Source organism: Sardina pilchardus, chromosome 20 (genome assembly GCF_963854185.1).
Source record: "Sardina pilchardus chromosome 20, fSarPil1.1, whole genome shotgun sequence".
Taxonomy (NCBI): Eukaryota; Metazoa; Chordata; class Actinopteri; order Clupeiformes; family Clupeidae; genus Sardina; species Sardina pilchardus.
In genome coordinates, this window is record NC_085013.1 from 23,144,410 (window position 1) to 23,160,332 (window position 15,923).

At 45.1% G+C, this 15,923-nt stretch overlaps 1 protein-coding gene across 2 annotated transcripts in view; it reads right to left on the bottom strand.

The window, feature by feature from the left end:
- sptlc2a (serine palmitoyltransferase, long chain base subunit 2a) overlaps window positions 1-12,361 on the bottom strand; it is a 32,283-nt gene extending 19,922 nt beyond the window's left edge. The window contains exons 1-8 of one of the 2 annotated variants that reach the window (XM_062522443.1): window positions 11,867-12,361; window positions 9,727-9,921; window positions 9,075-9,229; window positions 6,572-6,720; window positions 5,316-5,440; window positions 2,801-2,894; window positions 1,553-1,658; window positions 9-228 (exon numbers count right to left, since the gene is read on the bottom strand). In XM_062522443.1, coding sequence (XP_062378427.1) covers window positions 9-228; window positions 1,553-1,658; window positions 2,801-2,894; window positions 5,316-5,440; window positions 6,572-6,720; window positions 9,075-9,229; window positions 9,727-9,921; window positions 11,867-12,013 — 1,191 coding nt within the window. In that variant the 5' untranslated portion in view covers window positions 12,014-12,361. Of the gene's footprint in view, window positions 1-8; window positions 229-1,552; window positions 1,659-2,800; window positions 2,895-5,315; window positions 5,441-6,571; window positions 6,721-9,074; window positions 9,230-9,726; window positions 9,922-11,844 lie in introns of both variants that reach the window. The other variant, XM_062522444.1, reaches the window with a different exon arrangement.
- Window positions 12,362-15,923: the final 3,562 nt, after the last annotated feature.

The window sequence follows — 15,923 nt, forward strand, 5'->3', positions numbered from 1 at the left end:
GTCCTTACCTTCCTGCCACCGATGTAGCCTCCGGCGGCCCCGAAGCTCTTGGTGAACGTGCCCATCATGATGTCGACGTCGCGGGGGTCCAGACCGAAGTAGTCGACCACGCCGCGGCCGTGGGGCCCCAGGGCCCCGATGCTGTGGGCCTCGTCCAGGTACAGGTAAGCCTTGTACTTCTTCTTGAGGGCCACGACCTCGGGCAGACGCACCACCGAGCCCTCCATGCTGAGGGAGAGGACAGGTTACTGCGTCACACAACACACAACAACAGCAGCGTGGTGGGGTGCGGAGAGAGACACCCAGAACAGACACACATGGTTTACTGCACGGCACGAGACCACACGGTCGAAACGTTATTCTGTGCGAAAGAAAATAAAAGTAAAAAGAAGGATTTCAAGTGAACCTTTCTCCATTTTTTATGATTTACCCTTGTTCTGCACCTTGACCTGGGATGTGCACAAACTTTTCCACTATAACTTACTGCACGGCACGCCAACAAATCAGATGTAAAAGCTCTATGCAGAGGAATAGACGACAAGAAGCCCTAGCTGAAATGATGGGCGTGGAGATAAGGAACTCGATGAGTAAAGTGTCTCTCTCGTGCATGAACTAACGTAATTTCCCTACCATTAGCCGCGGCTTCTACAGTACAATGATTTTGCTAAATTTCTTCAGCTATGAGGTTAACGCATTAATAAGGTATTAATATGTTTTTTTTTGTTTTAACTTGCACAAAACACTGTCCTGCGGCTTATGCACAGAGCGGCTAATGCACAGGAAATGACTGTAAAGACATCGTAGGGGTGTGGGAGCAGGGAGCTGATCCAGAGAGTGTTTCAGCTCAGATTCTTGCTCTTGTGGAGCATGTGATTATCCTTGATGCAGAGTTTTGAAATAATTGGAGTCTGTGGAGAAGCTTACCAGGGATGCCAGACTGAATGGAGTTACAATAGTCAATGTGGGATCAATGTAACATAAGCGTTGACCAGGACTTCTGCACTGTACTGAGTGAGGGCTGGGGGTAGTCTTGCAATGAGCCGCACTGTGAGAAACAGCATTGATGTGTGCATTTAAGGAGAGCATACTGTCTAATATTACACCAAGGCTCTTGACCTGAGCAGACCAAGGCATGGAGGCATCTATGGAGAGGCTGAACATTTTCATCTTTGAGTTAGTAGTTGAGTAGTTCAGTCTTATCGCTATTTAGTTTTAAGCAATTCTCTGTCATCCACCAAATGGACGTCATGGTGACCGGTGATGACCTCGGAAGGACACACACTGCTGTCAAATACTTTTAACCACTCTGTAAAGCGCCATGAGACGTGTAATGTTTTGGCGCTCTATAAGTGAAATTAAATTGAAATTGAACATGAGACGTTCCAGAAAACTCAAAACAAAAGATTCTACTAATGGCGTAAACAATAATGCTATTGCTTATTTTCTGCACTTCAAAACATGGTATGCTTCTGACGATGATGGACATAGCCATGTGTTAGCATAGCAGTGTGGTATTAGCACAACCTTCCCCAGGTGTACTGTACGTAGTTACCTGTAGATCCCCTCCACCACAATGAGAATCTTCTTCCAGGGTCGGCGTGTTCTTGGTTGCCCGTGGATGATGGCGTCTCTCAGAAGCTTCTCCAAGCTCTGCATATCTGAAACCCACCGAAAGACACACACCTCTCCCTCAGTCACGCGCCAATTAGCGACTTCAACCGACGCCGCCGCGTTAGCATGCAGCACACATCTGGATCAAGGCAACACAGCGAGCGACCAAATGCCTGCCAAATTTACCTTGGACAAAACAAAGTCACTTTCATTAAACCTCAAAGTATTCAAAATTCAGCCGCCGGCTCAGCATCAATTTCGAGGGTCAGTGGCTATTAAACTGCATTTTGGGTCCAAATTGGCCGCTGAAGCGGGATCAATTGGAGCTAATGTGGATAAATAAGCAGATGGGGCCGACCTTTCAGACGCGGCGTTGATATGCACGCCGCCGCTCGGATGACAGATCAGAGGGATGGAAGCAAATGTCAACCTCCTGAGAGGATGTGGTGGGACACAGACATCCATGCTGCACCTACACCAGACAGGCCTGTGTGTGTGTGTGTGTGTGTGTGTGTGTGTGTGTGTGTGTGTGTGTGTGTGTGTGTGTGTGCGTGTGTGTGTGAGAGAGAGAGAGAGAGAGAATGTGTTTGTTTGTGTGTGTGTGTGTGTGTGTGTATCAGTACTTACATACAAAAAATGTATGTGTGTGTGTGTGCATATACAGTAGTTAAGTGCAAAAGTGTATTTGTGTGTGTGTGAATATTAGTATGCTTGCAGACACAGATTGGTTATGTGTGTGTGTGCTAATATGTGTGTGTGTGTGTTGACTAAGCAGTTCAGCCCCAGCCTTGAACCCCCAGACTTGCAGCCCCTCAGGGGCTCATGCTAACAAGGTCCGTCTGTCACTATCGTGGCCTTCAGGGCGCCTCAGGTTAACTCACTGCACTGCTACTGTGCCTGCATACCACCATAACATATGCACCGCAGGTTTGCATATTTGTTGGGCTTTATTGCCTTTGTGTTGATAGGGCCGTGGAGAGAGAGACAGGAAGTGAGTGGGAGAGAGAGATGGGGTGGGATCAGGAAATGACCGCTAGTAGAAATAGAACCTGGGTTCTCACATCGGTTCTTAGACCCAAATGTGGAGCAGTGCTGGCAGCTCCCCCCACATGTGCACGCTTGAGTTTGTGTGTGTTTGCGTGTGTGTGCGTGTGTGTGTGTGTGTGTGTGTGTGTGTTTAGAGACTCACTGTTGTGCTTGAAGACACGGATAGTGGCCCCAGACAGCCGGGCTCCCAACACCAGGGAGGCGTGGTTAAGCTCGTCACTCAGAATCAGACTGCCCTATCAGGAGACAGCAGGAAATGGACGGGTCAGGTCACCATGACAAAACAATACAACACAGATAAACACACCTCCACACTCACAGGGGGGAGAACTAAAACATTAGTCTACAGCATAAAGACTTAAATAAGTGCTATCTATTTTTATTTCTTCCCTCTTACAAGGGAAACCAGAATATAGCATCTTCTGTTATGCTATTATGAAAAAATTAGATAAAGAATATAATAAATATGAAATAACTGGAAAAGATTAAATACTATTTTGGCTGTGAGTATTTTAAAGAGAGTATACCGTTCTGTTGAAGGCTTTCGTTTGAGACACCTGTTGCTAAGCACTAGTTGGTCTTAAAGTCTTGTGGACAGACTAAACTAAATTTCAACACTCCAGTGACTCCAGTGAGCACTTCCTCAAAAGACTCCCCGTAAAAACGTCATTGCCCAGTATACAACTGTCAACCCTTAACACAAACAGCAAAACGTACTGCTTGACAACCTAACAACAGCACGCATCAACTGGGAATCTATTACCCCGGGGCAAATAAACATGCCGCAGGGTAAATAAAAGAGGGCATAAATATGCCACGGCATAAACACCACCCCGAAAATACGACTCTGCTCTCAGATGGTTAAGATGAAAAACTTGGCTCCTAAATTAGTTTATTCCCCTGACTGAGCCATTCCTGCTTTTGGGGAGCGGCGTTACCGTGTTGTTGAGGAGCAGATGCAGACGCCGGCTGTGATCCGCGCCGCGTCGGGCCCGTGTCCGCCCCAGAGCCCGCCGCATTCTGGGAAGACGTGATAAATAATTCAGAGACGAGACCGAGCTCCTTCTAATGTCGGTTCCCCCGAGTCCCGCCGGCTCCGGGAAGAGACGCTAATGGCGCTCGCCGTGACAGACTGCTGCCGGCGTCTACGCAGGAAATGACTTTCGCTCGGCTGCTGTTTTCACACGGAGCCGCACATGGGCTTTCATCGCTCCCCGTGCCTTAGCGGAGACCGGGGTGGCTGTTACTAGCATCACAGCAGAAGGGGCTGCCACACCATTGTTTATTTAACACAACACCTAAACACAAGCCTGCTTAGAGTTCATGGACCTCAATGCACATAACTTTAAGGACACGGTCATAAATGTGTGTTATGACTGTGCTATAAGTGTCCTACATTATATTATGTATACTATTACAAGTATACAGCTCAACGTATATGCAACCCTGTCTCTGGACATTAAGTTCTGGTATTTGTTGTTCACTATTCGTCATCTTTAATGGCTACACTTTGGCTGCTTGTTGCTAAGTGACTAAGGAGGAGTGCAGACAGAAACACATCTGGCAAGGGTGGCATATCGACTACAACTGCTCTGATATTCGAATAAAAGGGCCATGTGGTTTAGGTCAAGTCGAGACAGTTTGGGACTCGACCCAGCTTCGGGATGGATCTGGGCCTCATCTGGTTCTTACGGATGGCACAAAGTGCCATTCAAACAAATAAACAACTGAACTGCTTTCTGATCTGGTTCAACACAACAGAGCACAAGTGGCATCCACACATCTAAATGTTAAAGGCTGCATCTAAAGTTCAGTCTGTAGTCATCACAGACAAGAGTTTCTGCTTCATTTTAATGACTTGATCGTAAGGCATTCTCCACACAACAAAGGGCATGTGTCCCAATATGTGGATTAAGACCAGACCAGGGCTTCTAAATTGCATCTCGAGCGGAATCTGGAGCGGGGCTGGAATTTAAGACTGCTCTTCTTAATCCCTACCGGGCTTCCCGCCCGCAGGAGAGCGGCCCGCCACCGCCAGACGTCAACACAGCGCCATGTTTTTCAGCGGGGGGGTCAGCGACGGGTCAGATGGGAGATTGCGCCGCAGCAGAGGCCTCCATTGTCTCCTGCGTGGCCTCCGCGAGCTTCCCCTGGCCGCTCGGGAGGAAACAGGAGTCGCGAAACCGGCTCGAGACAGTTCCTCCTGAGATTTGGGGGCGCGTTTATCAGGTTTCTCCTTTTCCGTGTGTACACAAGGTCTAGAGGTGAGGGCCGGACGGCAGACGTCGGGCCAACAACACCTCGGCGACCGCTCTGGATCTCACAGCAGCAGGGGACAGCAGATTGCACAGCACTATCTGGACTGGTTTTGTTTTTTCCTCTTTTGGTTCCCACACATACATTCCCCTTCTGTTGCAAGCTGGCGATTGCAACAGGGTAGAAGGATGGCATCGGTTACCTCACACGCTGCCTAGACACGAAGAGACAAGTCAGAGCCATGCCTCGCAGTCATGTTCCCAGACTCTGTAACCGAAAAGTGGTCTGGCGAAGGGAGGCGCCGCCCAAAATAACTGTCGAGAGGCCGAGACCATTAACTATTAAACAGCGTGGCGGTGGGGAGTTGTCAGCATGTGTGTCAACAGCGTAATCCTCCCTACCTTTTCGATGATGGCAGGTATGTTCATGGAGTTGGTTGCGAAACCCATGCCGAACACCATGGCCGACTCCACGCCCAGAAACCTCGCCACCAACTCCTCCAGGTCCTTGTGTCTGTCCAAGTTACCTACACACACACACGCGCGCACACACATTCACACACACACACACACACACACACACACACACACACACACACACACACACACACACACACACACAGGAACCATGAGTCTATGTCAAATATGCACACAACCTCTTACTAAAGTGAAGTTTGCTCGTGTCGACCACTAGAGGCAAACTTCCAGCAAAGTTCTGGCAACAATGAGAAGTTTGCCACTTGTGGCAAATGTGTTCGCCAGTGATTTGCCTCCACACTTCACCAATAATGGCAAACTTCAAGTGAACTAATGGTGAGAAACCTAATTTGCATATTGCCGCAAATTTGCTTCAACATTGCCAAATGTTAACTACAACTGTGCACACACACACACACACACACTTGGGCTGCATATTGAAAAGGACCTAACAATATGATACACATCACGACACATGGGATACAATACATCACAATATATAGAGATACAATACATATTGTGATATATTGCAATGCTTTTTACCAAAAATGTAAAAAATTTAAATAAAAATAAAAAAAAAACATTTCATCTGTACCACTTGGCCAGTTTAATATGTAGAGCAGATTATACTAATAATTTGGCACGCAAATCCTAAATAAAAATCGCAATAGTCAGCTGTATAGACATTTTTACACAGCACAGACATTTTTGCAATAAAAACTAATTATATTTGGCAGCAGTGGCGATAAGATATGATAAATTGTGCAAATGGCGATATAATATATTGATATTTTGATATAGAGAGCACAGCCCTAACACACACACGTACTTACACATACTATTACACACACACACACACACACACACACACACACACACACACAGCGAGTGAGTTAAAACATCAGCACCTCCCCTTGTGCTTCCCCTGCTTCAGTAAATCATAACAAGCTCCTATCAGGCCAATCGGTGAGGCGGGTGGGTTGGGTTGAGGTTGAGGACTGCATTCCTGGCCTTGTGTCAATTCCTTCATTAACTCAGCGGCTAACTTGAGTAAGGCTGACCTTCTAAGGCCTTCTGGATGCGTAATGTGTGTGTGGAGAGGGGTCAATTCAGTCTGGTGTCGGTGTGTGGAGATGAGGGGCGTAAAACGAAACACCTCCCGGAGGTTGGCACTCACTCACCCATCTCCTGCCGCGTGCTGGCCACTCCCACGCCGTACTCGCGCGTGACGGCGGCGGCGGCCTCGGCGCACCTGCCCGTGTTCTCGGCGAAGCCCAGGTAGTTGTAGGAGCCCATGTTGATGACGTCCTTCACCACTCGCCCCGTGTATCTGAGCAGGAAGTCGCTCGGTCAGACGCAGAGCCATAAACAACAGACCCTTCCCGTTGGGAAAAAAAAACAAAAAAAAAAAACCTTCCCGCCCCTCGCTTCACCTCGCCACTCCGGCTGACCTTAAGCGCTTCGCCTGGCAACGCTTTATCTGCTCCTGAAGCCTGATTGGCTGCCAAGCACAGGTCATGTTGCTCTTGGATAAGGAAATAACATTACTGAGCTATCACCTCACACAGCCACATAAACATTGGCCCAGTGTCAGCTCGCTGGGGCAGCTAGTACCAGGAATCGCATCACGCCCATAGCTTTTAATCTCCAGGTTCTGCTACAAGCATCCCGTTACGATGAAACTTCATCGTCCTTTTCCCCCGAGAGCCTGTCAGGCCATCTGCGCTCATGTCCACCTCGACTTAGCCTCTCGAACTCCCTAAACTCTCGCCGCTCCCTGCTCTGAGCGAAGACGTCCGTGTTTTCTGCTCCGTCTTCAGTCTCTGCGAGCATAAACAACTGGCTACTCCCCGTTTACTCCTGGTTTCATTGCCTCGGGAGTTCATAAAACCCCCCCTGACAGTTTAATCAGCCCCGCCGGGAGCCAAACGTAATGCAACCATCACTGCCGCTGATTTACTCTGGGACACAGTTTTCACTCTGTTTATTCCACAGAGGCTTTCCAACACACTTTCGCACAAACAGACACTCAAAAAAGCTTCTCTGGTTCTCTGGTTCTCCTCAAAACATGGCACCACCCTGCAGCCATGCTGTCCTGCAGGAGCCCTCTGGCCGTCTATGGGGAGCCCTTTGTCACTAGTGCTGATTAGATGCTACAAAGGTAGAAGTATGTTTTCTGTTTTCTGTTTTATTTATTTAAGAAAGGGACAATGTACATTAATCAACATGGCCTTATAGAACATGTAAATGCACCAGATTTAGTCTAACAGACTAATTTCCATCTGCAGTCCCTGGCAGGTTGATGTTTAAAAAAGTAACACATGGTAACCATATAAAGCAGACTGTTATGCTGTTACATAGGACTTAGCTCAGTCATGCTTATCATACCGCAATTTCCCGACTATTAGCCGTGGCTTATATGTTGATTTCGCACAATTTCTTCAGCTATGAGGTTAATACAGGGGGGCAGTTAATATGGTGTTAATATGGCTTTGTTTCTTTTAACTTGCATAAAACACTGTCCTGCGGCTTATACACAATGCGGCTTATATATGCAGGAAATTATTATGTGTACTATATGTATTAGTATGTGATGCAATCTGGGATTACAACAATCAAAAATCAAAGATTGTTGAGCGCACCATGAGGGTTTTTGTAGATCACATCACATACAACACAACGGGCAGAACTATTTACCCATCTAGGAGTCAAAGTGTTTGTATGTGGTTCTTGAAACGTATCACTATCTCTGAAGTACTGCATATGCAATGGGAAGACATGGTAACTTTGGGCAGGGTTGCTATTCTGTGGTTGTCATTTCCAAGACTGACAGTACTCAAGTAAGAGTAACAGGAGTGGTTGTAAATAGTGAAACCAATGACTAACTACTGCATCTTGGGACTGCAGCTGGGGCTGAGGGCAAGACTGTAGGTTGAGCAAACACAGTTCTCTAAAACATGTTCTTCAAACATGACCATGTGTGATACGCAGTTGGGTGGGGGGTCAAAATGTGTCAATAAAGGCGTGAGGCAATAAGGGTAGGCTAACCTTGGATTTCCCAAGTCAACCTTGCTGATATAGTATATACTGTAGACACACTTTCTCAATGCTTATCACGAGCAGACACTTCAGACCTTTTTGCTCTCTCTCTCAAAGCCAGAATCTGCAATCAGTGTTATGCTAGCGCTCAGTGTGGAAAACAGAAAACTGCTGCTGGCACCACAATGGGTTGAAATCTACAATCGGCTCAATCTACAATTGGCTCATGGCAGGTGATGGCAGCTGTCAACATACAATTTGCATGTGGCATGATGCATTAACAACAAAACAATCTCCTGGCGTCTTTCTATAGTTAGCCAGACAAAAAGGTACACAAACATTGAATGAAATGTTGCAGACGTGGAGCGGGCTTAAAATGCTGGGTGCTTTGAGTTCACTGATAACAAAGGCAATTTCCGTCAAAATCATATGTTGAGGCCCCAGCTGTGGCGCAACTGGCTGGGGCACCTGCACCGTACGCCGGCGACCCGGGTTCGATTCCCACCCCATGGTCCTTTCCGGATCCCGCCCCTGCTCTCTCTCCCATTCACTTCCTGTCAATTCTCTACTGTCTATCATTAAAGGCATAAAAAGCCCAAAAAAATATACTTTAAAAAAAAAAAAAAATCATACGTTGAGACTTACTCAAAGGTCCAGTTGTAGTCGTGAGAGACCCGGTCTATGAGGTCCACCTTGGCCCCCGGGACACTGCATATTGGCCGGTTCCAGCTGTCTCGTATCCTCATGTACAAATTTCTTGTGTAGAAGTTCTCAAAGTCTTGATAAAGTGGAACAAAGTCCTTTGACAGAGATTGGGAGACAAATTATAAGATGGATCAGATGAGTGCTACAATTCAACAACAACAACAAAAAATCTTCTAAAGTGTATGGTACTAGAAAGCAGTCAGAGCCCTTTACTTTGTATTAAACTGTCAGGGCATGGGATGGGATATCCTTTCACAGAGAGCAACAGGGCCAAACAGTAGGATAACAGTAGGATATCCTTTCACTCAATACAGTAGATTTCCCCTTTCCTCCACACCTCCCACTGCTCTCACTGCAGGATCAAACACAATGCTCAACAATCACAGCGTCCTTTGTGCTTTACGTGCAAAACTATGTGGGTCTACATGGCAGAAATGTTACTCTTATCCTGTTCCTTACTGGCAATGTTTCACATTGTCAGTAGTCCATAATATGAGAATGTGTCTTTGGTTTCAGCGTTCTTTTGATTCTGGAAAAAAACGATCACAGAAAACTATGGCAGGCATTTCAGATGTCTTGCTGCCTTACTCACCTTTTGTTCCTCCCTCTCTCGGGCGATGTGACATTTCTCAATCTTCCAGTCCCTCAGGAAGTCCCTCAGATACCCAAAGATGGTGAGGATTCCGTATCCCATGTACGTAAGAACCGCCACCAGCATAGGCGTTTCCTCAAATGATTCGAGGAATGGCCTGCTGTACAGACCTCCATTGGATGTCCTATGGTGAATCTGAGGAAAGGAATATAATGTCCGCAACACTGTTTAAAGCAACACTAAAGCACTTTTCCTCTGTTGCACGCACGCTATTTGTTTATCCAGCAAATAACGATGTCCACAGACAATGTAGATTATGTTGCATGATTTCATGAAAGTATTAGGTATTGCGACATCGAAGCAAGTCAAATTTGCAGTTTCTTATGTCTCATTGTCATCGAACTACAGGTACGCTACCCGATCTGGTAAAGTTACATAGTGCTGTTCTAGCCGGTAGAGGGCCGCAAAGTGAATGCAAAAGTGCCGTTCACCCTATTAGGAGTTGATGAACCGCTGAAATGATTTTGGAAACATTACTTTAAGGTACGAAAAACTCTTTAATGTTGCTTTAATGTGAAAAAGCAACGTTTCGACCCTACTGGGTCTTCATCATGAAATGATTGATTTGCTTGATGAAGACCCAGTAGGGTCAAAACATTGCTTTTTCACATTAAACGGGAGCAATTATCAGTGTTGCGGACATTATATAGTCCTTTTTGAAGCTATACTCTCCATTTGTCCTGCACCTGCAAGGTGGGATGTGCTCACAGCTACTTTTCATGAACTATGGTGAATCTGACCCACATAACATGGGACAGAAGAATGCAAAAACAATGCACAGTGAAATATGTGATTCGAAAGATAAGATAAGATAAGCCTTTACTACACTGACATGATGAGAGCCCAAACTGGTGGAACTCGTCAGCTCGGCAGTTACAGTTAGAGACCGAGAGAAAAGTTAGAATGAGACAGACACAGACAGTTCACATGACACACAAGATGTGTTATCTCAAGGAAGCAACATGATACATAATCGGCTGGCATGTTTCTTTGCTGGCTTTATCTACTGTTCTGGTACTTGTTTCCACAAATACACTATACACTGATGCACTGATGCGAACTTAAAAGATAACGTTCAAATGGGTCATATATCCCACAGCATGTACATTAATATGGGGATAATGCTGAATATGTGACCTATTCCATATCAAGTGGAGTATTCAAATCCTGTGCTTCACGACCACATGTGACTAGTCATGCCTCTCTCACAAATACCCTGATGCACAGTGAAGTGCAATCAGCTGGGAATCCTGGATTATAACATGAGTGTCTTTAATACAGAGGCGAGGCGAGGCGAGAGCTGCACTTCTTTGTACATTATTTCCTCTTCCCAATACTTTGTCTGCATTAATGGGATGGTTAAATGATAAACAATGGTCTTTTATATTACAAAAACCTCTCCGGATTGTTTGAACAGTTCGTTGCAAATGTGTAGCTTTGCAAAATTAAGAACTCAGCTAAAAGCATCCAATATTTGAAGATGACTGTTTAAACTGTTAAACTGACCAAAAAAGTCCATTCTGCTCATGTGCAAAAAGCCCATCAACAATGATGAATGGGGACTCCGCCGCCGGTAGCAACACAAATCAGATTTGTTTATGGCTGACTGTAAAAATAGCAACATTCCTTTGAGTTTCTCGCTAGATAAGTTACATCGGCTCCCATCATATTTTAATAGGCTACTGCTCAACTTGTAATAACTTATTCTATATCGCTTTGATCCAAATCATGCCAGCTCAAATACAGATGCCACACCTAAATAGAGGAATACGATTCGCCAGAGGAAACAGATCTGATTAGTAATGTGTAACACTAATGATAACGGACATCTTAGTATTAAAAAAAATCATTAAAAAGGCAAGCAACTTTCAAAAGGACCATTCTTGCATCGTCAATACTGCTAGTGTTGATGTTAGCAATCCAGATGGTTAGCTAGCAATGCGGTTTAATATGATTTGAAGGCTTGTTCCAAAAAGTCTAGGACGTTCAGGCGACGGTTCGCCGTATGATGTTCACATGCATGCTGTCTCTGAATATAAACCCAACCCATCACCTTACATCCGTGCATATCCTGCCTCACCTTCTCTTCGAGGTAGCAGGACTTGTGGTGCTGCTGCTGATAATGGTGATGATTCTTCACGAAGCCGTTTCTGCATGGTTTAACCCCATTTGTTGTTCGATGACACACTTCTCCATTTGCCGGTTTATTTGCTGAGCTCTCGGTCATCCTTGTCTCTGAGTTTAGACATACAACAACTTGCACGAATACAGGTTAATGATGGATATGTTGCTTGAGGCCGCTGACAGGACGGTTCACTTTCTTGCTATCCTGTCAACGATGAACCTGAAATTCCAGCCTCTGCAATACCGGAAATGAACGCCCCTGGCAACCACTAACAGCCAATGACAGCTGTTGTTTGCTAAGTAGGTGTGGTCTTTGACAGTTTGGTTTTTACAAGGGCGTGGCCGCCTCTGGAAATGAACTTCAATAACCTCCCAAATTGGGAGAGCAGGCGTTCGAACTAGGGGGCCAGGATTTTGGTTAGCTTGGCATTTGGCCGCTGACATTTGTGAAAATATGGTGTTTATGGTTGCAACTTTCTTTTATCGGTACTTTGGGGTTAACTGTAACCATTTTTGAGGCCGTTTAAAACGTGCATCAAATCACACAATTTGGTCGTTTTGGGTGTCGTAGCGTGTAATAAAGGTTGTCAACAATCAAATTGACTAGCTACTTTTAAAATTAATTTGAAGAGTTTAAGATGAGAGTTTTTGGTTTTCTTCTAGCTTGGGTAAGCAGGAGGATAGAATTTAGCAATTGCTGCCAACATAGGCTAGCCTACTGTCAAAAACATCCTTGTGTGCGGATGACGGTCTGATTCAAGCAGGAGGGTAGAATTTGGCGAATTTGGCGGCAGCTGCTGCCAAAATACTGTGGGGAAAAACATCCTTGCGGTTTTGACACCACATAATAAACTCAACAAGGTAGCCCAGGTGCTGGCGAGCCGTACCTCTGCGGACCTGGTTTCTCCACACTATACTTTTGCCCCGGCCGCAATCGCTGCCAATCCTTCTTCTCCTCCTCTTCAGATGAAGAAATAAAAAAGAACGAGTCGATTTGACAATTACAACTTTTCTTACAATCCCTCCAACAGGCCACCGCCAACAAGACAGGCTCAGCAGCCTCATACAGTAGCATACTGTGTTGCTACGGGACCCGACGTCAGCGGATAGGCTACTACAAAGATACTTAATAGCCTACCGTCTCTGGCTACTATGAGCGCGATTGGCAAGACAACTAGAAATTCTTCTTTTAAACTCTTAAAACGAATGAAAAAAGTAGTCAGTTTGATCGTCGACAACCTTTATTACAACACACGACACCCAAAACGACCACATTGTGTGATTTGGTGCGTTTTCAACAGCCTCAGAAAATGGTTAGGCCTAGTTAACCCCAAAGTACCCTTTTATCGTCTATGGGTGCAACGTCCGGCACCAGTTTTTACATGCTGATTGATATATGACTGCTGCTGCAACTGTTGGACACGAGCATCCTACATGTTGATTAAGTTTCTGGAAGACGACATATAAAAAGACTGCCTTGGATTGAGCTGGTTGTGGAGAGGCTACTTGACTTGTATTTGTGTTAAATAAAATAAAAAGTAAATGTCATTAGGATTGTTTGCATTAGGCCTATTTGTGGGTTGGCAAGGTGAGGCCTACATTTAAGCAGATGCGAAGCAATGACTCAAATCCACTGTGTCGGCTATGCAAACTATTTTGAAATGGCTGTCACCTATAGTCCATGATCAACGCAGCGCTGTCTCCCCAATTGCTTTCCTTCAGCATTGACATGATTAGGCGCATGCATTTGATCATGGTCAGGCTGCCCAGTCGTGTTTTTGATATTGTGACAGCAGTTGCAGACTCTTAAAATTCCTGGTTGCTCGAACCACAAAATACACCTGACCTGAGGGATGTGCGCTTCAACCGGTAGCCTAAATTTAATCTGCGTTGGCTTAATTTAGTCTGCCTGCGAATGTAGGTTAAACAAGCTGCAAATACACACTGGTGCCTACAAAAATCCCAGCTATTCTCAAGTGTATACGTCCCATACTTAGCCTAGTCATATTCGTCGAATAGCCACAGATTGCGCACAACACAGCCAAGCATTTAGGGATCATTAGCTATTTGTGTAGGCTAAAGTGAATCCTTACTCAATATGCTATGGCTTGCCGTGTTTATTAATAGCCTACATTGACATCATATTGTAGGACTTTGAGACAAGGGGCACACTTTTACACCACCATCTCCGAAATGTTATCCCAACCAATTAAATACATTTGACCCTGCTATAACGACGGAGTTGAAGCGCGTTCCCGAATAATTTATTGTCTTCTGAGAGAATATCCAATATGCATCAACGACACACGGTTGTGCCTTACGTTTCCCTCTATAACATGGAACCTAGTTGGCTCATGCTGGTGCCGGAAACTAGCGCCCATGAAACTGAGCCCAAAAGATGGCTGCGGTCAATTTAAAACTATTTTGGCTGAATTCAGCCAAGCATGGGCCATTGAAATGAATGGGGATGGGGCTCACTCTCTCCAGTTATAATAGGCTACATGGTTCTACTGTAAGTATGCTCCATGCTTCCTATCCACAGGGCCTACGTTCCGATCAGTTAGGTTTCAAGAGTATAACATTGTCAATGAACATAAAATTTGACTGTAGTAGCCTACTATATCACAATTCCCCATAATTTTCTTTTTCTTTCTTTTTTCAATGTTGTCTAACGGTAATAATATTGTTAATATACTGTAATAGGCCTAACCAGTTTTTTTTTTGTCTCAAGACTTTTCCCTCAGAGGTCCTTGCAAACTGCAGGCTACAGCCTGTGCGGGCACTGATAAGCATCAAAAGGGCCATTATCTATTGACTGAACAATAGGCCAACCTCATTCTTCAGCATTCAGTATTTGGACGCCAGTATTTGTCAGTGCACTGTGGAAAGAGATCAGTGCAGAACTAGCCTTATTGTTATTATTACCCAGTCTGGCTACAAACCTATTACACATTTGTTTTGACATAAAACACATGGTTTTATTGAGGCGTCACATAATCGGTTGGTCAAATGGGGATGTTTTGACCGCCTCTTTGAATAGACAATTGAATGAATGACTTCATTTAGCCTAGATATATTCAACCAACCAGTAGTCATAAAAGGTCATTTCAGGTTTATTTGGTAAAGAGGACTTCTACATATACAATGAAATTGCGATGAAATGCCTGCAAAATAAAAGTTTAAAAAATATTTCTCATTTGATTCTTCACAGACCTGTGCCAGATTGAAGTGTACAGCCACAACCTGATGGTGTCCCTCTAACCCCATGTCTGGCCGACAGGTAAAGGCTGCATCACTTGCATTATTCTACCAATCATCACACTCAGCATTGTGTCGCTACGAAGTAAAGCTATTGAACTATATTGAGTCAGTGATGCTCTCCCAAACACAGGCCTGTGTGCATAGATCGGCCTTAAAATTAGTGCACAGCCTAGGACTCCCTCCTGCCCCTAGGCTGCGTCCTGTATATTTTTTATGAGAAAGGGTTCATTGTTATTGCGAACTGGCGGGAGTCGTGGCGGGAGCGCAGAGCCCATTCTCCTGCTGTGCAGGGGAGATAAGGCCATGTTTAGCTTTGCATGCATTAAATGATGGCTGCTATTATTTTTCTATTTTGTGCATTAATGGCCTCTATTCTAGGCCACTCAGAGGGCGAAAGGTAGTCAACGGGCCCCAGTTATCATGACGGGCCCTGGTTAGAAGACGACACACACACACACACACACACACACACACACACACACACACACACACACAACACACACAACACGCACAACACGCACAACACACACACACACACACACACATTCACACAATTAGGCACATATTTCACCTCCAACAATGAATTTTACCATCGGTTGAGTGGCTGCCTCAGATTTTGACACATGGGTTTACCCATATCAGGAAAATAATTATTTTGAAAAGAAGGCTATTACAACTGTTGTTATAATCAACCACACTACACTGCCTATAGTTAGGCCCCTGAGGATTCTCCCTCTACTTTGGTGAAATAT